Source organism: Ostrinia furnacalis, unplaced genomic scaffold (genome assembly GCF_004193835.3).
Source record: "Ostrinia furnacalis isolate ACB-3 unplaced genomic scaffold, ASM419383v2 OfSCF3547, whole genome shotgun sequence".
In the NCBI taxonomy this organism is placed as follows: domain Eukaryota; kingdom Metazoa; phylum Arthropoda; class Insecta; order Lepidoptera; family Crambidae; genus Ostrinia; species Ostrinia furnacalis.
The window spans coordinates 469,323-494,423 of NW_021133786.1; the positions used below are offsets into that span (position 1 = coordinate 469,323).

The 25,101-nt window shown below is 37.1% G+C and overlaps 7 protein-coding genes across 12 annotated transcripts in view; 4 read left to right on the forward strand and 3 right to left on the reverse strand.

Annotated features, from left to right (window-relative positions):
- The window catches only part of Eip74EF (Ecdysone-induced protein E74), a 216,834-nt gene extending 209,291 nt beyond the window's left edge, over positions 1-7,543 (forward strand). For all 5 annotated transcript variants that reach the window (XM_028311816.1, XM_028311815.1, XM_028311814.1 and 2 more), the window contains one exon: positions 4,331-7,543. In XM_028311816.1, the coding sequence (XP_028167617.1) occupies positions 4,331-4,863 (533 nt within the window). In that variant the 3' untranslated portion in view covers positions 4,864-7,543. The remainder of the gene's footprint in view (positions 1-4,330) is intronic.
- A 616-nt stretch (positions 7,544-8,159) lies between these two features.
- Sec22 (vesicle-trafficking protein SEC22) lies at positions 8,160-12,338 on the forward strand. Its single transcript, XM_028311806.1, has 5 exons — positions 8,160-8,390; positions 8,588-8,697; positions 8,980-9,100; positions 9,943-10,141; positions 11,319-12,338. The coding sequence occupies exons 1-5, from the start codon at positions 8,316-8,318 to the stop codon at positions 11,465-11,467; spliced, it is 654 nt and encodes a 217-aa protein (XP_028167607.1). The 5' UTR covers positions 8,160-8,315; the 3' UTR covers positions 11,468-12,338.
- LOC114357974 (uncharacterized) lies at positions 11,709-13,709 on the reverse strand. Of its 2 annotated transcripts, none has more exons than XM_028311809.1 (4): positions 13,585-13,685; positions 13,374-13,502; positions 13,135-13,290; positions 11,709-12,801 (listed from the first exon to the last, which is right to left on the reverse strand). In XM_028311809.1, the coding sequence occupies exons 1-4, from the start codon at positions 13,642-13,644 to the stop codon at positions 12,652-12,654; spliced, it is 495 nt and encodes a 164-aa protein (XP_028167610.1). In that variant the 5' UTR covers positions 13,645-13,685; the 3' UTR covers positions 11,709-12,651. The 2 variants fall into 2 exon arrangements, with proteins under 2 accessions (XP_028167610.1, XP_028167609.1); XM_028311808.1 differs by having other exon boundaries at positions 12,250-12,801; positions 13,579-13,709.
- Positions 13,710-13,823: 114 nt separating this feature from the next.
- Positions 13,824-16,478, forward strand: LOC114357971 (nudC domain-containing protein 1). The gene is made up of 2 exons (XM_028311804.1): positions 13,824-15,312; positions 15,397-16,478. Exons 1-2 carry the CDS (start codon positions 14,079-14,081, stop codon positions 15,885-15,887), a joined length of 1,725 nt encoding a protein of 574 aa, XP_028167605.1. The 5' UTR covers positions 13,824-14,078; the 3' UTR covers positions 15,888-16,478.
- Positions 15,911-17,539, reverse strand: LOC114357972 (box C/D snoRNA protein 1). The gene is made up of 5 exons (XM_028311805.1): positions 17,380-17,539; positions 17,028-17,304; positions 16,590-16,908; positions 16,331-16,483; positions 15,911-16,257 (listed from the first exon to the last, which is right to left on the reverse strand). Exons 1-5 carry the CDS (start codon positions 17,436-17,438, stop codon positions 15,932-15,934), a joined length of 1,134 nt encoding a protein of 377 aa, XP_028167606.1. The 5' UTR covers positions 17,439-17,539; the 3' UTR covers positions 15,911-15,931.
- A 404-nt stretch (positions 17,540-17,943) lies between these two features.
- Positions 17,944-18,799, forward strand: Pa1 (PTIP binding protein Pa1). The gene has a single exon (XM_028311812.1). The coding sequence runs from the start codon at positions 18,068-18,070 to the stop codon at positions 18,506-18,508; it is 441 nt and encodes a 146-aa protein (XP_028167613.1). The 5' UTR covers positions 17,944-18,067; the 3' UTR covers positions 18,509-18,799.
- On the reverse strand, positions 18,780-21,445 carry LOC114357976 (mitochondrial mRNA pseudouridine synthase Trub2). The gene is made up of 5 exons (XM_028311811.1): positions 21,242-21,445; positions 20,973-21,164; positions 20,666-20,882; positions 19,258-19,394; positions 18,780-19,095 (listed from the first exon to the last, which is right to left on the reverse strand). Exons 1-5 carry the CDS (start codon positions 21,363-21,365, stop codon positions 18,845-18,847), a joined length of 921 nt encoding a protein of 306 aa, XP_028167612.1. The 5' UTR covers positions 21,366-21,445; the 3' UTR covers positions 18,780-18,844.
- Positions 21,446-25,101: the final 3,656 nt, after the last annotated feature.

The following is a 25,101-nucleotide window of genomic DNA, read 5'->3' on the forward strand; positions in this document are numbered from 1 at the left end:
TATTATTATGCATGTTTACATAAATGGCCTCAATGTTTTGTCATTGTGCAGAAGCTCTACCTACTAACGTAGTATTATCTGCATGTATTAAAACTCTACTAAGATTGGAAAAATACTTGGTTATTACATGTTCAGATATATCATAACTTTAATTACTAAGTTTCAACCATATTTTATCCACTCAACCGTATGTTAGATAGCTAAGGCTAGGGTAGCTTGGATACTAATTAAAAACATAACGCCCCTATAATTACAGAATGTAAACGTATAATGTTCTGTAATACAAAACTCGATCCAGTAAATGTAACAAGAAATAAACGAGGCCACTATGTTTCCCACAAAAGAACATCATAACTTACAGTTTAATTCTTTAGCGAAATAGTCAGAGCGTGAAGCGAATGCGAAAAAGCGGGAGCCGTCGGGAGGGAGGGATGCGCCTGCGCCTGCCGCCAGCCAGTGTGTGAGTGAAGGTCAACCGGCCGCGTCATTTCCTGGTCATTGGCAGCCGCCGCCGTCTGCCCGCGCCCGCGCATCGCTGCACTCGCAATCTTAGAACACACGCACACCGCTTTCCGGTTGCACAGGAAAACGCCTAGATGTCGCCATTACGGGCCCAGCATAAAAATTACCACATCTACATTTCATTTTCAAAAACAATACCCAATTTAATCAGTTGCTTGGAGGAAACGTTTCGCGTATCTTATCTCGGTAATACTTTTATCGTGCAAAAATAGACGATAAAATTCGCAAACTGATAATTCATCATAGGTGTTATGACCGCCTTATCGCTGACGCAAACGCTTCCTAGTCGCTGTTCCTGAACAATGAGTAGGTATCGGTTTGTATCGCAAGAGGTTTGTGGGGTAACCCATTTATTGCGGCCGCGGGATGCGCGCACGCAACCGGTTCCCTCCCCCCGCCCGCCTAAACGCTGTTCGCATACTTGCATCCGGGAATAAAACAATCCGTCTTCGCGGGAAACCGTGCGATAACCGACTCCGCCACTTTACGAATAGAGTCGTTTTTTATCCGGGAGGGGTCTGCATTTTTTGCGGTGGCTACTAACTAGAAGAAAATGACATTCTGAGGCAACGAACGGGCGTATGTGCGGAGTAACCTTGATCTTGCTGGAGCCAGTAGGATGCGTCCAGCCGGCTATAAATAGACTCGCCAGCATAAAATGCGCGTTTTTATCATGTTTTGTCGGAGCTTCCCAGGATCGCGAGGGATTTTATTAGCGTTGCATCCGTGAAACGGTTCATTAAATTGTAAATAGCAGGCAGGTACATAGGTATCGCGAATGTATTCAATCCAACCCGTTATCGCTATGAATTATGTACGAGATACATATCTAACTGATTGTGTGGACTATATCTTATGCCAAACTCTTATTCGGAATGGATAGGAATTTGTTAGTGATAAAATCTGTGAGGACTGCATTATTACTTTGCACTTAAATTTGGTTGAATGAACTTACCAATCTATAAAAACACTATGTAACCTGCACACTTATTTGACTATAAGCTTAACGCGATGATTCCATCACAAAGTTTCACTTTTATTTCGTCTCACCAAAGCTCAAGTGTGCGCACCGACAATGCGTCCATCGAGCCTAAGCTGGCGGTAGTTACAAATGAATCAAATGACCGAACATATGGTGGCGAACGTGATCACAAGACACGTGCCGCGGGTGAACGACCGCGATAAGGCGTGCGAAAATACACGAGTTAGATAATATTAGAAAGAAAATGGCGACCGCTGTTTATCGCCAATCGAGAACGCGGACATGGCAAATTAAAAAATAGATTGAATGTCGGATTATAACAAGAAGCTCTACAGATTGAATGTAATGCTTCTATAAATGACGCTTCGTATTGAAATAAGTGGCTACTGGCCCTTTCAGATAACGATATTGAGTGTAGCTTAACAAGAAATGTAGAGCCATTTAAAATTATCAGCCAATCCGCTGATATTAATAACATCCGCGCACATAAATAGCGTCTTTACGAAAAACCAGGAAATTTCGCAACTAAAGATTCGCGAGCTTTGCCACGTTTACGACATGTGTTTGAAAACGTGATAGTTAAATATGGTTTCTCTAAAATAATACATCGGTCGCTTATTTTTAAATTTACTTCATCGCTAATACAATAATTGAGACGATAATAAGTTCACATGTAAATAAACACCATAAGCTCATGGCATAAAGAAATACAAAAACATTGTAGCAACTACTCTGCCGCAACACAGTTTTATTACTAGCGCGGAGGGTAGTTGTCAATCTCGCCTACCAATGTACTACATAAATTTTTAACATGTACCTTATTTAACATCACGATTGTGTTTTGGACAAATAAAGTTATTATTATTATTATTATTATTATTTTAGTTGAGTTGTGAAAATTAGAAACAGAAACGCGCGCTCTATCGGCCGGTTTTCCCGCGAACGCGTTCTAATTACCGAGAAGTTGGAATTAGTGCGTTATTGACCCGCCTAGATTTATCGCTTCCCGACACTCGCCTATTTGAAGTTTTATGGTGCTGGTAAAATTTGTGCCAGGCACGACTGATGCTACGAAATTTTTTAAGAGTTTTCTCACGAAAATCGCAAAGAACATCTCAATTTAAACTTTTTTTTTCACAAAGCTTATGCTATTTAAATGCCCGTGATAAGAACGAGCGAAAAACTATGATCTGAATTTAATTACAAAACTAGCTTTCATGTGTTGGAGAGGAAAACCGCGCGACGGTGACAGGGCAGTCAGCAGAGGCAAGGCATTGGGGTCAAGGCGGCGATACCCGGCGCTGACGCAATCTAGCTCGCCTTTATCTATTCCACTCATTGTCTTATCAAAAATATGTAGTAATTAAACAACTGACTAGATACTGTTTGTTTCAACAAAAAGTTTCTGTGCGTAGGCCAAAACCTTCATAGATGAATGATTTTTGGCGGTAAAACGCGGAACTAATAACTCACCTGTTCTCAAAAATAACGTTTAAAAATTTCGCAAAGATCCCGCTAAAAATAAAATAAAACAGGATTATAATCATTTCTTCTCTTTTTTTTTCACAACCGCGTGTCATAATGATGTCTTTGCTTCTAATATTGTTAGGTAAATAGAAGTAAAAAATTTGATTTTTGAATAATATTACCTGCCAGTGCTATAATGGCGGCAATTAGACATGTGCCGCATCCGCCTCGCTCCACATTGTGTGGACGATAATGCCGGTGTGGAAACTGACGACACCGTCGTTTCATCACCGCTATGTGCAATATAGGATTTGATAAGAGCTAAAAATAACTACAAGTGCCTGTATCAATTGGATTGCTAGAACTTTTTATTTGCTTGCGTGTTACACTTAACACATCTTGAAGTCGTAAATATACTTACAAATGATACAGATTTACAGCTTTAGGTACCCATGAGCATACGTAACTAGACTCGAGCTACTAAACTCTATGCACGCAGAATCAACGACCTGGCTGAATGTATTGATTGATTAGCTCTACGCATGTAAGGTAACATTCTAGAATTTGAACAGACCCACTATTTACTAGACACGACGTCATTAATTAGTTAAAGTGGTCTTAGGTACGTATGCTATATTATTAAGCGAGTACATTAGCATTTGTTCAATCGTCGATCTCAATTTCGGGAAATATCGGCTGTTTCTAGGGATGGGTACCGTGTTAATGTTGTGTCAACAAACAACTCGCAAATATTGTATATCATGTTCCTAAACATTTCTTAGATAAATATAAGGTTCTGTATTTAATAGAGCGTCATAATTTACCAAGCACGGATAGGTTTCTGTAGCTTTATTATTTTTCTTCTTGAGTAGTAACCGTCGAAAATTAGAATCAGACTTTATCATAAGATACTTTTTTGTTTATAAGGCCAAATAGTAATGAAATGAACTAGTGGTATTAGTTTAAATGTAATCTTTGTTATCATAATAGCGGGCGCGTTTTGGCAACATAGTGCGTGTATCCGCGGGCTCCCACGCCGAAAGTACGGAGCTGTCTCACAATTGTTTAGTGGATTAGTGTACTATAATGCGTTGGCTAATCGCCTATATGTAAACAGACAGACGGACAAATATTCAATATTTTTCTAAACATCTTCGTCTCGATTGTTATCTCATAAGGGTTACCCAGGTCTATTATGTAGAGCTAGTTCCTAGTACACACTTGTTGTTGGTTTCGTACTATGGTAGAGTGAATACAAACTGCAATGAGCCGCAACCGCTGTAACCTTTCAAACCAGCATACCTCTCGTCGACTTGTCCGACTACCCACATTTTCTGACGTGCACGTTCTCTGTTCCAGTGGGCGGCGTGAGCGATCGCGACGCATACGGCTACGGCTACGGAGGCGGGGGCGGCGGGCACCACTTCGCCGCGCCCGCCCCGCCGCCCCTCCCGCACGACGACCTGCCCTACTCGGTGTTCGACTTCGGCGACTACCAGCGCCACCACCACCACAACAAGCTCAAGCCCAAGAAGCGGCCGCGCGCCGACGCGCCACCCACGCCCGGCGTCAAGCGCAAGTCGCGCGAGGGCTCCACCACCTACCTGTGGGAGTTCCTGCTCAAGCTGCTGCAGGACCGCGAGTACTGCCCGCGCTACATCAAGTGGACCAACCGCGAGAAGGGCGTGTTCAAGCTCGTGGACTCCAAGGCCGTGTCGCGCCTGTGGGGGCTGCACAAGAACAAGCCCGACATGAACTACGAGACCATGGGCCGCGCGTTGCGCTACTACTACCAGCGCGGCATCCTGGCCAAGGTGGACGGCCAGCGCCTCGTGTACCAGTTCGTGGACGTGCCCAAAGACATTGTGGAAATCGACTGCTCGCTGGCGTAGAGCGCCACAGTCGCGGGGACTCGTGGCCGAGACGCGTTTCGCTCTAACATTTTTTCACTACTTAGTAAATTCTATTTTTCAAATCATCATGCATTACGTTCTCCGATCGCTTACGATTCTTAAGATTACTCTCAATCGAACTAATATTATTAACTTATCATTGAATTTAATATTTATACAAAAATAGGAGAGACGAAATTGATTGCTCAAATGTTTATATAAGTACCTATTTTTAGGGGTATTTCAGATGAGGAACACTAAATTTGCTAGATGTTATATGGTACGGAGTGATTTTTGTATAATGTTGAACGAATTTTTAAATGTTTGTAATGAAGTTTCTATATAGCATGTTGCCGTGCGCTCGCGCGGCTTTACTTCCTACCTCAAAACTACGCAAAAATAACATTCATATGGATATACACTTTACGATGTTCGAGATACAGTTTATACAATACGCAATAAGTATAACATTATAGTCTAATAAGAGTTTATAGTGAAGAAATATTTACGTAAAATGTTTATATTATGACAAAAATATCATATTAGTATCATCCTCAGATAACTTGTTTGGTGCTTGTTATGGCCATTCGCATATTTACACCTTGTTACAAACGACGACCTCACGCTGTTGACTGTTACATATATATTATATGATAAAGTATTTATGCGCCGCGCACTGCGCGGGCGCCCTCTGTTGCTTCTCAGCCGAATTCCGATTGATATTATTTGGTTATGTTGTGGAACATTACGTACTGAAACTACTGCCAACTTTCTGTTAGACAACTGAATATGACTATTTGTAAGGGATGATTTGTGAGTTATTTGTGTTAATTATTATTATAAATAGATATTTACTATAAGTGAGCTGTATAAGTGAACATGTTCTAGTTTATTTCGTTTATTTAAATTAATGATAGTAAGCCTGTTGGACGGAGGTCTTGCGCGCCATCATTCGTCGACATATCAAGTATCATCTCATAATATACATACAGAGTTTTCGAGCTATTTTCATATACGTGCTGTTTGTTTCCGAGCATATCAAATCGCGCTGATAAACAAATGAAACACATTTCCAATGAACGGCGCAAGATCTCTATTTTTTGTTACCTGAATAAATATTATTAATAATTAATTACGATTTGTGGTCCAATGTTAATCAATCATAATACTTTATACTAGATAGTCGATAACAAAAGGTTATAACGTAGCCTAGTACACGCCACTCCTGCGCGGTTGAATGCAATATCACATTCAATGCAAAGACAAAACATAATCCTTTTTAATACGTATACAAAGGGTGGAGTATTGTATAAAATTGAGAAAAAAATAGAAATATGTTTGTAGGTTTGTATGTAGGCGTACGCTATGCGTGCGGGCGCGGGCGCACTCGGCGCAGTATTTTTGTATGAGTAGTCGCGCGACCAGTGAGCGCGGGGTGCGCCGGCGCGTCAAGGGTGCTACGAGGGACCGACAGGGACAGCCACATAGGAACGTTACTTATAATAGATAAAAGATCTCAGCGTCCACACTTCTTCGAACAAACCAGTGCCCGTTTCATGTGATTGACATAATTATATACTTATTATAAAAAAAGATGTGGAATTTTAATCGTATTTTTATATAGCTAGTTGGAATTCTTACGACCCTTTCTTTCGACACTATTTCTTATGCTTTTGTAAATATAACGATAGATATTTTAACTTATTTATTTGTTGCCGGCTGGCGGGCCCGCGCGGCGCAGCCAGTATAGTTATAGCGCCGCGCTCGCCCGCGCACCCTACTTGATAGTCTTTCCTTTTTAGGAAATTTCGTTCTCTAGGTTACAAATTTTATTGTAATATACTTTATAATAAATTAATGAATAGTAGGTAATGAATGGACCACGTGATGGCAAGAGAGTGCTCTCAGAATTTATCGGCTAGTGTTAGGGACGGTTACCGTGTTGAATGTTTGAGCGAACATGTAAAACGATGCTCGGTAAAATTTTAATCATTTTAGTCGAATTGATGTTGTTGAAAAATCAAAGTTTCTAATAATTAAATGTACTTAAATTTTCAATGTAAATTATGACAGCACCTCGAGACGAAATTATTGTTAATGGAGTTATTTTAATTGAGCCTAGTCTTAGCATCTTAAATTAAATTAAAGTAATTTCGGACGCCGCGGTGGATCGGATGTTCTCGGGGTTTTGGACGTCAAATATAAATTATTGTTGTAAATAAAGAGATATATGTGACAACGCGCACAGCCGCGGCGCTTGCCCCTCGGCGCGGGCGTCGCTAGATAGGCGAGCAATGAAAATGTAGAGGAAGCAATGAGAAGGTTAGTGATTTGGTATAGGCGCGGCGCAGGCGGCCCGCACTGCGCAGGCCAGTGATCGATGCGTTCTCGTGATACGTTGTGTTAGTTAACCTGCCAATTCTTTGACCAGTGCTTTATTTATGGACAAAATTTTTAACTTAGTTCTGAGAGACGTGCGGTACGGTGTTCTCGCTTTTAGTTTACGAAAGTCCGATATTTTAATTGTAATTTTAGTTGTTTAATTTTACAAAATACTGTATTTTCTGCCCCCTAGTTAAGTTATTTTTCTATGTATAGCTAGTTATAAGTGTAAATGAGTTAGCACATAAATTTGATGCATGATGATAATGTTAATAAAATATCCACAATAAAATACAAATGATTTGTTTTACTCCAACGCCCCGTCAAGAAAAAACTCCAAGAAATAAGTCCAAGAACATTTGAAACAGAAGTAATTAAAATAGCATTATAGAAAAGATAATCTACCTATCCTATGTCACCAATGATTTTCAATCTGCTGTATTGTGACTGCACTCCGCAGAACCTAACAAAGGCTAACTAAAAAGTCCTTAATAAATCCATTAACTTATTAATGAAATAAATAAAATACCCCGAATTGGTTACATTCATCGTACCTATGTAGAGCATATAAAAAATAGTAATGGAATATGCTGCAGACGCATAAACATAAAGTGGAGTTCCTGATCAAAGCTCAAACTCTACATTCATCAAAATCTCCTCTGCACTTAAGTTTCTTTGATCACAGTAGCAAAAAACACGAGTCATCGTCATCAAAGAAGAAGGACTTATTATTGATGATTTTAATGAGTAAATCCAAGTATAAATCTTGATTTTTTAAATAGAGAACCGACTCTACATTACATACACCAAAAACCAAAAAATAAAATATTATGAACGCACCCATAACATAGACATGCCATACCATAGACAACGCAAGTGACGTGTTGTTGTCATGTCAAAAGATTTGACGTGTATTCACAGCTGTCAGTCTATCAGGAATACGGAATACGATTTGTTTTCCAATTTTCCCAATAATGAGAAAGAAAAAGTAACGTGGATTTATCGAGAAACATTACATCCGATCGTTGTTGTGTGTTGTTTAATGTGAAGGACAATTTATAACTTTCAAAATGGTTTTAATGACAATGATTGCGAGGGTCGCTGACGGCCTGCCTCTTGCCGCTACCATGCAAGAAGATGAGCAGGTATGAGCTTCTTTCGAAATAAAAGCATTCCTACTTACCCCTCACATAACTATATTTCATAAGCACAGTCCATTTATCGCTTAGTTTGATGTAGTTTCGGCATGACAACCCTCTTGCTTACGTTTCACAACCTCTTTGTTTTTCCCCATTCTGTTTGGCATCTTTCTTTTTTTATAATTTGCTGTGGTGGTTCGCAGAGTGGCTGCAATATTCTGGAGTATCAGAACCAGGCAAAAATGCTGTTTAGGAAACTAGGACCCCAGTCTCCCCTGCGGTGTTCCATCGAGACTGGGCCATATCTCTTTCAGTAAGTTTCAGCGCTTCTTATATTTATTTTCTCCTTTACGTAGCCTTTTAAATTTGTTTTTAATTGGTAACTGTCATTGTTATTATATTGCATCATTTCTCATCGCCACTGATGCAAACAATTGTTTTTGTGTTAATAGAGTGAATGTATTTCAATCGTTTATTTCATTTGGCAAAACAATAAAATCTTCTTGCACTTCAAATCACCTTAAAAAACATTCACAAGAATGAAGTGCGGAATCAGATGTGAAAGATAATTAATTAGTTGTTAATACATTTTCAGCTATTTAATTGAGAACGAGATATGCTATCTAGTGCTTTGTGAGCGAAATTACAGTAAAAGGCTAGCATTCAGCTACCTCGAAGAAATTGCCCAGGAATTCTACCAGCAATACGGCAAAAGAGTGAGTATAATTTTTAATCAATCATATTTTAATTTTTTTATTTGTAAACAGAACTAACTCGTAAATTAATTACATATTGATATAATAAATATTTGAAGATGAGTCTCAGAGTAAATAATAACCAATTAATTTTAATTCTTAATAAAGGAAAGGCTATTTGATTGCACATTGTGTGAATGTTATGTTAGATAGTTAGGCAATAGTGTTTTGCAATCATCCATTGGTTACTAACAAGAAAAGTGAAAATATGCAGTAGTATTATGGCTGCACACTGCAATGATGTAATAATACAACTTAGCATAAGTATTTTATTTATATCAGTTATTATTACCTGCTGCAAAATTAAACATGAACAACATTTACATTGCTAATGAATGTGGAAAAAATATTATTTTTGTTTCAAGTATTTTCTTCATGTTACTTTTCAGGATAATTTCTTGTTGAACATAATGTGATGATGAAGATCCCAATATAACTTTAATAAAAAATTTTAGAAAATATTATACACACTAGCTTTTGCCCGCGGCTTCACCCGCGTGAAATTTATTTTTTCACAGATCGTCATAAATTATAGCCTATATGTTATTCTGGGTTATAAGCAATAATACTGTAAAGTTTCATCAAAATCCGTTCAGTAGTTTTTGCGTGAAAGAGTAACAAACATCCAACCAGACATCCAAACTTTCGCATTTATAGTATTAGTAGGATGCAAATTGATGCAGGTATTCATGACTTATGTCAAGAATCTGACTGTAATAATAATAATTACTTTGAGCACAGACACTACTCACTGTCAGTTCATATTATTTTAATTATGAAAATAATTGTCTTGCAATCCGCAGGTGAACACAGTAACCCGGCCTTACACGTTCATCGAGTTCGACACCTGGATGCAGCGCGCGCGCAAGCAATACTCGGAGGGCGGCGCCCGAGCGCGCAGGGCGGGCGCGGCGGCGGCGCTGGGCGGCCAGCTGGGCGACGTGCAGCGCATCATGATGCAGAACATCGACGACGTGCTGCAGCGCGGCGCCGTGCTCGCAGGTCGGATGTGCTATAGTCTGGTCTGCGAGCACGTAGAATTTTGTCCAATGACCCCAAGCTACCCATCCTTATCGCTCGCGCGTAATTATGTTGCTGTCGCGCTCGCACACTCACTGCGGGCGCCCGTCGCACAGTCACGACAGCAATATAATTACGCGCGAGAAAACTCAGTAAAAAAACTCAGTAAAATTCAGTCATTTATTTCTGTAAGTAGACTTTAAAAAAGCACTTTTACACGTCCCAGTATTAACCCTACCACTGCTTCAGGACAATAAATGGGCCAGTGCTGAGAAGAAGCAGCGCAAGAAACTCAGACACTATTGTCAGCCTCTTTTTCAAAGGTTTACAGAGATAAGGATGGGTAGCTTGGGGTCATTGGACAAAATTCTACATGCTCACAGACCGGGCTTTAGGCAGGGTACTCACCTGCCATACCTATAGCACGTAACGTAGCATGTAACGTGTCCAACCTTCAAGTGAGACGGCTCGTCCACGGTCATCGCGTATCTAGCTGCGAGCTCCTGGATCCTACTGCGAGCTGCCTTTGTGCTCGCAGTGATATCGCCAGTCGGCGGGTCGCTGCGATCTCCCTGCGAACCACGCGCGAGTAGCTCCCAACGGGATCGTGCCTATGTACCTACTCACTTGATACAGTATCTGATGCATTACATGCTACACGGCTAGATGAGTACCTTACTCTACGCTACGTCAGTCACGTCAGTACTCGGAGGGCGACGGGTGGGAAAATTTCACCTCACGCACCAGGGTCGTTGTGAAAATCCTTGGGGGCCTTTGTGCAATGGACATTCTGGAATGGAAATTATGATGATGGTGTCAGTTTTGCTTGCTCTGAGAGCTGAAGTTGTTTTACGCGACGAACTCAAAAACTTTTTTGAGAGATATGAGAGGCATGAGAGCGTCTTTTTCCTTCATTTGCGGTTAATGTTGACGCCGAGATCGCGGAAAAATTCTGTGAATTCTCGCTCTAACAAGTCAACAACAACAGACAAATTCTTGGATCACAATTTTTAGTGTTAGGCCAGATTTCCACCAAGGCGGAGCGAAGCGGAAAAATGTTTTGAAAATTTGTTCCGCTCCGCCTTAATGGAAAGAAACGGGGCATTACTTCTACTGTAAGTAAGCTAAATGAAATCTAACAAAACTTCTTTTTTTGCAGAGCTGGACACAAAGACGCAAAACCTGTCTATGATGTCGCAGAAATACAAAAAGGACGCCACCTACTTGAACACCAAGTCGATGCTGGTGAAGGCAACCGCCGGCGCCGTCATCCTGCTCGTCTTCGTGCTTTACTTCTGGGTGTTGTAGAACTAACCTCCGCAATTAGGATGTTGCGGTCCGGCACTAATGCTGCAGGGGAAAAATTGCTAAAAAAAACCTTCTATTTTAATGACCAAATGTTTTCATAAAGATCCTATACAAGGCTATATCTGGCAACTAAGCAGAAGTATCATATTGTGTTTTCTACCTTATTCCTTACAGCCTCGGGTTCAGGACTGAAATGTAACTTCAAATCAACAGCGTTTTGAAAATTTTTTTTCTACAACAAAAATATTTTTGGAGAAAATTAAATATGAAATAACCAGCTGTTCTATATTTTAGAGTGCACTCTACCGATTCTTTAGTGATTCCAATTTCTTAATTTTTCTTTATTTGAGTAAAATACTTATGTTTTTAAAATATAAGTATATTTTCAGTTCAAGGTATTTCATGCTTACATATGACTAATAATGGTATTTTTATTTTACTTTTCATCAAGTTTTTGTTTCAACATAATTTATCCTTTACCCTTTTTTAATTTCCTACAAAATTAAGATCTTAGAATCAACTGTATGTACTCGAAATCTGCACAAAGCACCAATTTTTTAACTTTGAAGAGATCTTAATATTTCGATTGACATTATGAAAAAGGCCTATTATTATTATTTTCCTAAGCATGATACCCATAAAAATAATAAAAACTCTTTCAAGAATTGTTAATGGGAAGAGCATTCCATACAGTGTTTATAACTAACATTTGCAATAAGTGTACCAAATGTTATTGATATTATTGTAACGAAACTAGTATAGATTCCCCAAGACATTCTTACATTAGGCAGAGTTTGATATAATTATTTACTGATAGCTGTTACATTTGCTTCATGTAATGTTCTTGAAAATGTTTTTCATTGCCAATTTTTTTATATACAGCAGGTGTGGTTGGTGATGGAGTGTTGTAAATTTTATCACTTATTGTTAATTAATCTATTTATTTAAGATGTAATAAATATGCATTCTTTTCATCTTGTGTATTACTCTGCTCAACCAGCACACAACCAGTTTGACTATGTGAACATTTTCTCATAGATGCTTGCAAAAACTTCATTGTTTAAATTAATAGTTGATGATATGGATGAAAACAGGCATACAAACATTTAACTTATGGTTTATTATCCTTAAAAAATATCACAAAGTTCAAAGGCATTGTATCACATAACATTAATAATTACTTATTAAATGAATTTAGAAATATTAAATGAGTCTTCAAAAAGGGAATCATCACAGTCTTCTATGTAGCCTTCATTATAATTCTTGGCCAAATGTAATTTTGCTATGGTATTCATGGTTTCTCTCATGCGTAAAGCTGTTGATGTGTCGAGAACCTGCAATTAACATTAACATGGTTAGAAATTTGATTCATAACTAGTGTCATTTTAAATTTTTAAAAAGCAAGAGCTGGTAGTTGAGCTGGATATTGCTTATGAAGATGGGTTACATACACCATTTGATGATAAATCCTATAAGAAAGTTATTTTTTCAGATACTCGTCAGGTATCTAAAATATTTTCACATCTAAGTGGGTCTAAAAACTTGGTTGTGCATAAGTGCCTAAATGCTTTGAAAGAAAATGGTCAAAAGCTTCATGCTGTACCACAGTACAGTCCCTGTTGTTTTCATATTGGATCTCTTGTGCAAGAATTACTGGAGTCAATAACCTTTATCAGTTTAGCATAGATGACAGGTCGATTCTTCCACTGCATGGTCCCAAACACTTGCACGGGGTAAGGAATTACAGTTGAAGGCATTGGGGATTTCAAGTAGATCATTGATACTCTGACTTTGATATCAGAGTTTTTGGTGTTAGTATCCATCTGAAAATAGTAATAAAGGTAAATTGCAGATAATGTAACATCCTTCAAATGAAAGATCTCTCATGTGAAATATTCATAGTTACCTCAGTCAAATAGAACTTTCCATGAATACTTTGTAGCACTCCAATAGTTCTACATCTTGTTACAGTTTCGCTTAGCAATTCGCACTTCTTGGCCAAATCCACTAAATCGTAGTAAATGTAAAAATCTGCCTGGAATATTAAAATTATGAAATTAGTTTAATATGTTAAGCAGTGTAATATTACTGGGTATGCCAATGGTATATACTCTTACGCAGGCTGTTTCTGAAGAGAAAGGTATGTTTACGTAAGATTTGTTCTTTACGTAAGGCATATTTATTTTTACTCCAAAATAAAATTGTATCAAGTTCACAACTTTTGAAAAACTGTACGTGTATTTTTTTTTTTTACTATTTGACTATTTTTTTTTTTTATTGTGATTGATATGTAACTTGATACAACCGTATATGAATATACAGAATGCTAAAGTTATTTATTGAATTAAGTAAAATTAGTAGAATTTGGCACACATGAAATTTTACTTTTCTGATGTTTTATGATTTAGATAAAAATTGTCAAGCAATCACCATTCAATGTATAAAATGTATAACGTTTATGATCTAGCCTTGCTTGCAAGAAACGCAAATTAAAAAAAAAAAGGTTTCTTGACATCTGTCACACTGACGTGTCCATTGTAAACAAAACCTTGATTTTTGCAAAATTTCAATAGATTTTAGCTTTATACCATAAAATAACTAATAGACAAAAATGCCTTCAAGTTTAATTGAACTACGTCCTGATCGCAGGCTCCTAGATCATGAATTTGAAGGTTACAAATTAGATTTGCAGGCACTCCCGCATTTCTCGAGCAGCCTTCCCTTGCCGGTGGACAGAGTGTTTCCCGACGATGTCCAATACTCCTTCATCCACGCGAAACTGTTCGCACTGCACAACCACCTGACTCTGGACTACTGGGATTACTCTTACAAGTTTTACTACATCAATAATAAGCGACAAGTGTGTCAACAATCTTTTGAAACAGACAAAACATTTCGGAGCGCTGTGGTGTATACCATCCCATCTACTGTGGAAAGGAAATCGGGACATTTCAACCTATGTCTTTCTTTCGTATCTCAAGGGTTGGCTGTAGTGAGCGACGGCGCTGGATATCTGCACATAGTAGATACCGGCCCGAGGAACAAGCCGGAAGAGAGCAACCATTGGCAGACGCTCCACTCAAGTTTAGTGCTGGGTGAAGGTAAATATTTCGTCATTCTCGACGCCAGACTTCAAGAAAAAAATAACAAGCAAACCCTTCATTGCTTATTACAGTCAGTGGAACAAACTGAGAAACACTTCAGTTCTGTCCTCACCTGGGTATCATTCGAGAATACAGACCATACTTGGAGCCAAGTCAGCTTAAAAGAGCTGAAAGGCAAAGGAATAGTACATTATGCTGCAATTGAAACCAGCTGTGAAGCTTTGTACATTGCATCGGATAATGCCTTTACATTCACACACGATACAGAGAAAAACATCACAGAACCTGAAACAGAAGAGTTAAGAAAAATAATCTACACTTGGCTGCAAACATCTGAGGATATCACATTGACATTGAAACTGGAAGCTGGTTTTGACAAAAAACTGGTGCACGTTGATGTTTCCCCCTTACAAATTAAAGTGAGTTACGCTGGCAAAAGCTTCATTGAAGGAAAACTTAGGCATAAAGTTGATAGTGAGTTTACAACATGGAACGTCCAAGATAATGGTCAAGTTGACATTCTTGTGACCAAAACTGAGAGTATGTTATGGGATGAACTGTTAGAAGGTGGGGATGCCAAAGGAGAGCAGGTCTTGGACGCCAGTTTGGTGGAAGAAGCACACCGGAGGCTGGCGCACCTGTGTGCGGAGACTGAAGTGACGCCAGACCTGACTTCTACAGGATTGTCCACTCAAGAATTGGAAGAGTGTGATGCACCATCTGAGGAAGACACTGTTTTAGGTAAAAACTATTTATTTCTCTCTTTTACTTTTATTATGCTAAGGCTTGTATTATAATCAGATTTATAAATTCATTTTGTTTCAGTTCGAATCAATGCAACAAACCATCAAATAACTCACAGAGCACCGCTTAGTGTCCACCAATACTTATTTAACATCAAAATAGAGACTGAGGAAGTCCCTGCATTAGCACTACGTCATGACGTGGATGCTTGTATTTGGCAGCCGTACAGCCAGCTTATAAACGAAATGTGGCCAGTCAAACACCAAGGCACCTTGAAGGCATTTGGGTATGTGCAATCTTCAAAACAAAACCGCAAGTTTGTCACCTGCCCACCGAACTTCACTTACAGTGTGGTTTGCGAAGCGTCTAGACACATATTCATTTATCAGAGCTCAGGTAAGCGAGACTGTGAGCTGAGAAAGAGGACAGCCGGTGTAATGAAACCCATCAAGGTTGGTCAGCAACATGTTTTTAATATTGAAAACTATGGAGAAGTTATTGGCATAAATGCTACAAATGAATACTTATTTATTTTAACTGAGAGTTCATTGATTGCTATTCACATTGTATAAAAAAACATAAAGCTATAATATACACAATATTGTATTTTGACTTATTATGTTTCCTCATTGTTACTATCACTAAGGTTTTCTTCAGAAGAGTAACCAGTAGTGAATAACAGGTTTTTAGGTCTTTTCCTTTTTTCTTCTTTGATTTCTTTTTCTATTTCTAACTTTTTCTCTTCTGCTATCTTCTGAGTGAGCAGTTGTCTTGGTCTTTTTCTCTGGAATGATGGCTGGTCAGGAGTAGGGGATGCGGTTGGAGTAACCTCTTGACTACTACTTGAAATATCAGGTTTCTCCAACTGATTGCTCAAGCCATTATTTGGTTCAGGTTTAGATTCTTCAGTTTTCTGTACAGGTTCTTCATCAAACTCATCCTCTAAAAACAAACCAAAGATTAAATCAAGATTTGGCAATAATGAAATTGAAATTTAATATTTTTTTTTTTTTACCTGGAGTAACAATTTCAAAATTGTAAGCATGATCCTTGAGCACCACAAATATGATGGGAAACTCTACAATACACTTCCCAGACAAATTTTCAGCCAGGGTCTCAGTTGTGTCCAACTCAAAGAACTTTTTTGCTGAGCCTCTTACTTTTTCAGCTGTAAAACAAAAAATATTTGAGACAGTACTTATCACATCATAATCATTTTAAAATCAAATAAAAATGAAAATATTTATTGCCAGATCAAGATCAAATCAACATGCCTTTTAGCAAAACTTTGACTCCCTTGAATCCAACTGCTTTGTAGAATGTTAAGGCCTTGGACCCTTCAAAAGGCAGTGCTTCAGGGTTTAGATATTTGTCCAGCAGCTGAGATAGTTTTTTAGTTTCTGGACACCTGTCATCAACAAATTTTAATGGTTCTGTGTCCACATTAGGGAATATCCACTCAACTCTCCATTCTATAAGGTTCTTCTTGTAATGGTAATGAGTAGTATTTGTGATATGTCTTGTGAAGTTTTGCGCGAGGTACTGGAGTACTATACCTCTACTCCTTGCTGCCAATCTTCGTTTATACAAATGCTGTAACAGAAGAAATTGTATTTAGCCATATAAAATATCAGTACAGACCTAGCAACAAAATAACTTGTAATTTTCAATGTAGTCTACATAAAAATTAATGTAATTTGTAAACAATTTACAATTGGTAAATCCTTGTCGGTCCTAGTAAACTTCTTCTTCTCATCGCCCTTCACACTATGGACAAAGCGCGCGCACTCCTCTAGCAGTCTGTAATCGCTGAGCAAGTCTGTGTCGGTAAAATTCTTCATTCGTATAAACTTCGTCCGATCCCGCACGCCGTCACATTCCAGCTCCTTTTTGTGGATCCTTACGCAGGTTAAGCAACAAGTCTTTACTTCACACTTGGGGCAGGTGTAAAGAGCTTTGTTTTTACCACAAACCTCACAATCTCCGAGCCTGTAAAAGGGAAAACTAGGTTAGAATATTCCCGTTTGTAAGTCAAAATTAAAACATAGCTTCCAGGTTACATACCTGGAGGCGGTTTCTGGTTTATTTTCAGACTCCTCATCTGAGGATGAAGACGACGACATGGTAAAATGAAATTTACAAAAGAGTAAAACGGATGCAAATGTTTACGTTTTTTTTATTTACATGGTAGAACTGTCAATGTCATTGGCACATGTGTTGAAATGTCAAAATGGTCGGCTATTTAACCGTCTGTCTGTCGAGTTCTACTCAAGAAAAAAAAAGTATTGTTATAGGTAAGTACTCTTCGAGCTGCACTTTTTATGGAGACTACATTTACCTGATAAATGCGCCGTGTCGTCATCGCGCAACGATTATTGTTAAAAATTATCAATTGATGTCATTCTTATCTTACCACTCTTTTGGGTCCAAACAGAGCCCCGATTACGGTTATTTTTAACGACTCCAATCTATCGGGGCTCAGGTCTCTAGGGCGTAATGTGCCCTAAATCGCGACCCGGCTAGTAAAATTTAGTTCAGTGAATATTGTTGAAATATCATGGTCATGGTCACAATTTTTTACTTAGCTTGTGGAATGTGGATACCCTCTCCGTAATAACTAATACTAAATGTGACATTTCATTTACTCAATCGTTAAAATAATAAAAAATTGCTTGTTGTTGATGTTGTGTTTGTGGTGGAATAACCTTAAAAAATTCTTAAAAATTGCTCAAGACTGGTAGTCTCAATAAATATGTGTTCTTCAGAACATGGTGACGATTGGGATCTACCGTGCTCCGATGACGAGCTTTCCAAATCTGGAGTTTTTATTGGCAAAAGTTGGATGCCCGACCCGAATGAATTGGAAGAGCTTTACAAAAACATCGACAAAAGCGGGACTCTGAATCTTGAATGGAAGTGTCCAGGGAGAAGGGCTCCTTCTCCCGTCCCTGTAAGCAAAGAAAACCAACCAGAAATGCCGGTGTCTCCAATTAGAGAAGAAAAATCAGACTTCGATTTCATGGATGAAGTAAGCTCTTTGCGCTTGCGGGTGCGGAGGGACGGGGAAGACACACTACGAGGGTCAGCTAAGAAGAAGACTACGTCATTTGATGGTATCCTATCGAACATGATCAGACATAAACGCATTGAACAAATGGAGAAGCAAGCTAACACTCCCTCAAGTACTTCCTGATGTTTTTTGATTATTCGATCAGATCCATTTGAGGATGCCTCGTAAAAACTGCCTTGCTAATGCGTTTAGCAAGTGATGTGCATTTGGACTCAAAATTGAAGTTAATCTTTGATGAGTTTCTGAATTAGTGAGTGATGCTGAATCACACATAAATATTGAATACTTAAAATTGGATAAATATGTTAAAATTAAGTAATAAGTACAGCTTGTAAATAGGGTTGAATTAAATGTTGAGATATGTAGGTACTCCAACATTGAGAAGACAGTAAAATAACAATTTCATAAAATGTATATTACTTATTTTATTTATTCATTAACTAAATTCTAATACATTATTTACAGTGATAACCTAGCAGACTCCGGCCTCATCAGATTTTTGTTTTCTTCTAAAATCTGCCGACATCTATCCATATTGTCAATGATGTGTTCCAGCTGCCAATGCTTCCTCAACAGTGCCACGTCCAGGGTGAACTTGCCCTGTCTGATGCACTGTACCCCGGTGCAGTGGGCAGACGTTTTCAGCTGTATGCCCAGATCGTGGACTAACGTCCATAGATAGTGGTCATACTCATTTACTGATTGTACCTCTGAAAAGAAAATTAAGAATCAATGATTTTCAAATATCACTTTCTCTATGATCTGGTTTGGTGATAAAAAACAATGGCATTTGACCATTAACTGTTGCACTAAAAATGTAATAGAAAAAAGATTTCATTATTTTAAGCAATACCTTAGTCATATTTTCTTACCTAATGTAAAATTTGGGGAGTCAAAGTGTACACACTTGATTCCATATATTATTGGTAATTTACTATGTGCTGGCCTTAGGAGGCCCTGAGAAGCCAATTCATATGTGGTTTGTGATTCCATGTGGAGGCCAGATTGTCTGAAATAATGTGAATACTATTAACCTTCAAGCGGGCGCGCGGCGTCGAATCGACCGCGCCTAACACATTTTCGTTCTTAACTTTTTTTTTACTTGTTACACATATTTCTCATTTTTAGTAGCCTGTCGCTTGCTCATTGTGAGCGAAATAAAGAGCTCACCTCAGCTCTCCGCGCTTTTCCCACCCCATGGCTTGCTATTGTTTAAGCCGCGGCGCCGGCGTCGAAAGCACGCCACGCGCCTGTCGTCGAAAAGGTTACGCGCGACTCTCTATGCGGTATAACATTTCTTCGGCTATCACCCAATATCATTGAATTAAGCTTGCAATTATGTTTTTTCTTCTTAAATAAGTCGTAAACTGCTAGTCCAAAGTGAAATAACAGAGACATTATTATGAAAAGATGAAAAATAGAGTGAATCGGAGCTCGGAGACCAAGCTAAACTGAGCCAAAATTATAAAATTATGTTTTATCATTATTTTGCCATTTTTATCGTTTTTACCAGGCATATGAACTATTCTGAGGTATTTTGAAAGATTTTGTGTTCAAAAATTAGTTTTTGATCCAAATAATATTTTCGTTATGTTAATTGATTAAATAATTGTTTCTTTAACTTAATTCAAATTACTTAAGACTTAAATACACTCATAATATGTCTGAGTACAAAATAATAAATGATTATTGGAAAATAAGTGCTTTATTTATTTACTAGACCCTATAGGTCTTTTCGTTTACGCGCGACCGCTGCCGTTACAACAGACCGCGCGCCCGCTTGAAGGTTAATAGGCTAGTTGCCTAAAAAAATTTTTTTAGTCCGTAATGTTTAATATAAAAAAATATTGGACACATATATTTTTATTGGTCAATCTAACAAATAATTACATAGTTATGGTGCGTTGAAGTTGCGCACGACGTCACAACGTGCGGCATTTTTAAGCAAGCGTTGACGTCACGGGCCTCTTCTTATGAACTTTGGGGCGCTTTATCTCTTTAAATTTTCATTAGTTTGAAAAAGTGAAAAATACGTGTAGAGTATTTTTTGATAAGTTAACTGACGGACTAATTAAAACTCTTGCTTTTTGACCCAGGCAACATCCCCATTCTTTCTATAAATCCACACTTAACTGGAGAAAGAGTTTTATTTGAATATCATGTACTTTGTTCATAACTTCTCAATCTCATACATTACTTTGTTGTAACATGTACTGTTACTGAATTTATTGATACAATGCTCATTTTTTATATATTATGATCCTGTTAGCTGATACCTACTCATACATAGCCTTCTGATGTGCTGCCTGCATGTAGGCAACTATTCTATCTATCTTCTCCCTTGTCACATGACCATACGCAGATCGCTCAACGGTCTTGCCATTCCAGAAAAATGTATCTGTTGCCTTCCCGAGCTGGCCTTGTATTTTATATGCCCTTGTCAGTCTAGATGTGTTGATGAGGTATGTAAGTTTCGTGCCTTCATTTATACCTAGCACTGGAATGGAATAATGTAGGAACCTTTATGCTTTGAAAAAATAAAAATAGTTGATTTCTATAAAAAAATAAAATGGATATGATCACTAACATAAGACGCCACTACTGAAAAGGCCTAAATGTGTAGCCCAACTGCATCGTATGTCTTCCAGAATGTACCGCGGCCCGCAAACTAATGGGTCATCAGCATAGTTGGGCACCAACTTTACGGTCATGGGCTCATTGGTAGCACCTACTATCTCCACCCGCTTTTCACGTGGACGGTCAGGCAGCTTATTAAGATCTGTAAAATCAATTGTTGATTATTGTTATGAGCTTTTTCAATGCCTAATTGCTTAGAAGAAAATGTTTAAAACTAACCTCTACACAAATTGGTTTTTATCGTGTGCTGTACTTGTTTGATTGGAACACATGAGGGTTTGTACACACATATAAGTCCGTTTAGAGTTTGGAAAGCAGAAGCAGCATTCCGAAAGTTAACCATTTTGTTAATTTACATTTTATTTCAAAATAAATTCTAGATACGAAAACACCTGTGTTTGACAAAATGATGAATGATGACAGTTTTCTACTATTTACGAAGCTAAAAGGATTAACTTTGATCTTATATAAAAATTTTTTTTTTTGGTTTGATCAATAATTATTATTCTAAAACATGACATCTGAGATCCCTCTGTAAACGTTTGTTTAGGTTTTTTTATTGAAATAGCCAAGAAAGGCAGTTTATGGAAATAGAACCGTCTACTATCAAATTAGTAATTTGTACTACCTTCATAAACTACTTCAAAACGTCAAATAACGTGTATGAAAGAGACAACTGCATGAGTGAAAGAGAAAACATACAAATAGATGCCAGCTCAAAAAAACCTGAGTTTTAGTAGTTTATTGTAGTAGCGAAATAGTTGCATTTAAATTTTTTTCATCAGCTTGTGCATCAATCAGCTAATAACTACGATAACAATGTTGTGCTTTACCAATTTGTTTCCATGCAATTATTATTTGCAATAACTTTTTCAGAAAATTTTTCATTGTTGTGGTATGTATGTACAATTGCACTTAGATTGGTTGAAAGTTCATGCTACCCTACCCATAGGCCCTGTTTGCTAGTTTTTTAATTAAAGATGTGGTACAAAAATTGCAAAAATGATCGTATCTAATCTAAGGAAAAAATAATAGAAGTTTTCAAGCCTTAACTTATGGTAACATTTTATATTAAAAAAAACATTGACACGACAGCGAACGGTCTCTGTGGTCGCGAATTGCGAGGCCAGCAAGCGAGCAAGCAATGGCCGATTGATGAACATTATCTCGGCGGCTAAGGTATTGCGGGCCTGTTTTAGTGTTCCAATTAATTAAAATCTAGTAGGAAACATCTTGCGTGTGTTATAGACGATAGTGCAATTTATTGTGAAATATATTTGTGGTATCATTATCAAGAAAGTGGACTGAAATTTGTGTAGGTGTGAGCATAGAATTTTGTGTACTGCGATTTCTTATGAAACTTGTTATTGGTAAGTCAAACTATCCTTTCATTATTTGTGTTCAGTTTACTGCGTTATATGTCTAACAGTTGTTTCTTTAATTGTGTTCTTATTTCCTAAGTAAGTAATGGAACTTTTGTGGTCGTGCCAACCTGTTTCCAATGTATGGGAACATTCCAGCGTAGTGCCAATTTGTATTTAGCGGAGTCGTAGTTGTTTACTTCCTAAATAATAGTAAAACCTACTTCCTGTATGTTTCTTTTTATTCCTGGTTGCTTGTGTGAGTTACAAAAGTTTTAATGAGTTTTAATTGATTGTTGTTGTTGAAGTTTTTTTCCAATACATTAACTTAGTGAAGTATATTTACTTTCTACCTGTTGCTGGAGGTGTTATGTACTTGGTTTTATTAGTTTTGCATTTTTAGAGTGATTTCATAATGTTTTAAGTTTAAGTGAAAGTAACTAAATAATTTAATTGGCATAATATGAAATAATTATTACATATTTTGTAACTATTCTCTTATTTTAGACAGTACTTTAAGTTTAATTAATGGTTTAATAACAGGCCGGTCCCTTTCTTATCCAATAAGAATAAAATATGAATAACAAACCTATGAGTACGAATAATAAAAACAAATCAAACATTTTAATATGGGGGGTATTATTATACTGTAATTTAGTAATGTAATTAATTATTATGTTACTTAGATCAAATAAATTCAGTGCCCATCAACCTTTGAAAAAAAATCATCATTTACGGCTCAACAAAGTTGCAATCATCATAGATTCTCTTTCACAATTCAAAACATGCACTATCTCCACTTAGAAATAACCTTGTAACACTGTTATTTCTAGTTCACTAGATTAAAGTTTTGTAACATAAACTATTTTTAATTGACACAATTATGATTGAAAATTTCAGAATAAAAAAGAGATATTTAAACAATCTCGAAATAAGAAATGTTAAATAAATACTAAGTTTGTTCGTTCATTTCAGCCAATTGACGTCCACTGCTGGACCTAAACCCCCAAAACTAAGTAACGCATAGAAATACAAATATTTATTTAGATAACTACAAAGTCATCATTGACTAAATAATATTTCCTTATAATGAAATTTAAGACATTTATTTAGTTCTACCCTTAAGATTTGTATTAATATTTTTTTTAAGTTTATGTAAAGCCATGGTGCTCTAAATTATACAACTTTAACATTAAAACACCCACCTCAGTAATATCAAAATGAATATAGTACCTATTCTTATTGGGTTACCCTTTTATGTGATATTTACCCATTTAAAAATGTATTTTCCTATTAGAAAAAACAATAATTTAAAAACATTATGAACTTCTTTGTCTTGGTTTTATGGCCAGCTGTTCAACAATTTGTTTACTTGTTCAGTAGACAGGTATTGTAATTTTTCCCCTTTGTAATTTAATTTAATTATTCTTCATTTTTTCCATGAATTCTGTGCCACTTTAATTTAAGATTCAAATTATTTTGTATATTAAATAACTGAAATATGCTAGTTACTGCATAAATACTCAGGAAGGAGTAATATTTCTTTAAAAAACATGGTAAAAGTCTTAGCAAACATGCATGTTGCATTAAAAAAAGAATAAAACAATACATTTTAAGGCATGCATGTTCTGACATTTTCATATTATGAGGAACAACCTTGATTCCAATAAGAAATCACATCCAAAACTGGTTTGATGTGTGTCTAAAGATCCCCACAGTGGCCAAAGCCACAGTATAATGAATATAACTTTAGTATGGTAACTTACACATCTTTATTTATAGCTTCTGAAATAAGCATCCAGGCCATTTCCTTTAAGAAGCAACTCAACGAAACGTAATTAAAGCTTGTCTGTTCTAGTGTTTTTAAAAAGTTCCCAGTAATATGTAGTGCGCCTACTCTTAACCTCTTGCTGCATGAACCTTTGGGATATAGTTATTTACGTATAATTATGTTGTTGCTCAGGACAATCGGTTATTCTTTGAGCGTATAAGCACAGTAGATAAATCAAACAGTACGGAAGCTTCATACAAACGCTCGAAATCAGACTCACGCACACAGACGCACGCTTTACACGAGCTCTAAGCGAACCTCGCAGTCCATCCGTCGCGAGTGTCGCGCGCGTTGTGTTTTTAATAATAATTTTATTGCATGCACTGTCCGCTGTATTTTTAAAAACATGCTACGAGTGTATGTGTATTACGTAGTATACGGCTGCTTGAACTCGGCATCTTCAAAACCAGAACTTTCAACTTCGTAATAATTCTGAATTGTAAAAATGATTAAATATTACTTTTTAAGTAAAGTGCTTACATTTATGATTTTGTAATAGTTCTTTTTAAATTACGTAATTACGCTTTTTAACAATGTGTTCTATTTGATAAAGTAATTTGCTCCGCACGCTTTTGTACTAAGTGATGAACTGTATTTAAAATGAGGCAATAGGTATATGTGAAAGTAAGTATCCGGTATTTTATTTATGAGAATAGATCTTCTACCGGCCTCTAATAGTACTTAATCAATTTATTCGATTATGTATTCGATCATTATTAGAACCTAATTAACGTTTTATTTTTTTGTTAAGTACTTAGTCAATTAATTTATTCCATTAGTTATTTGATAATAAAAAACCTAAATAAACGTTTTAATAAATAAGTAAGTAGAACCTTATTAATTTTATAAAGATTAAGAGTGCCAACCCTAACACTCAGTTGAAGTGT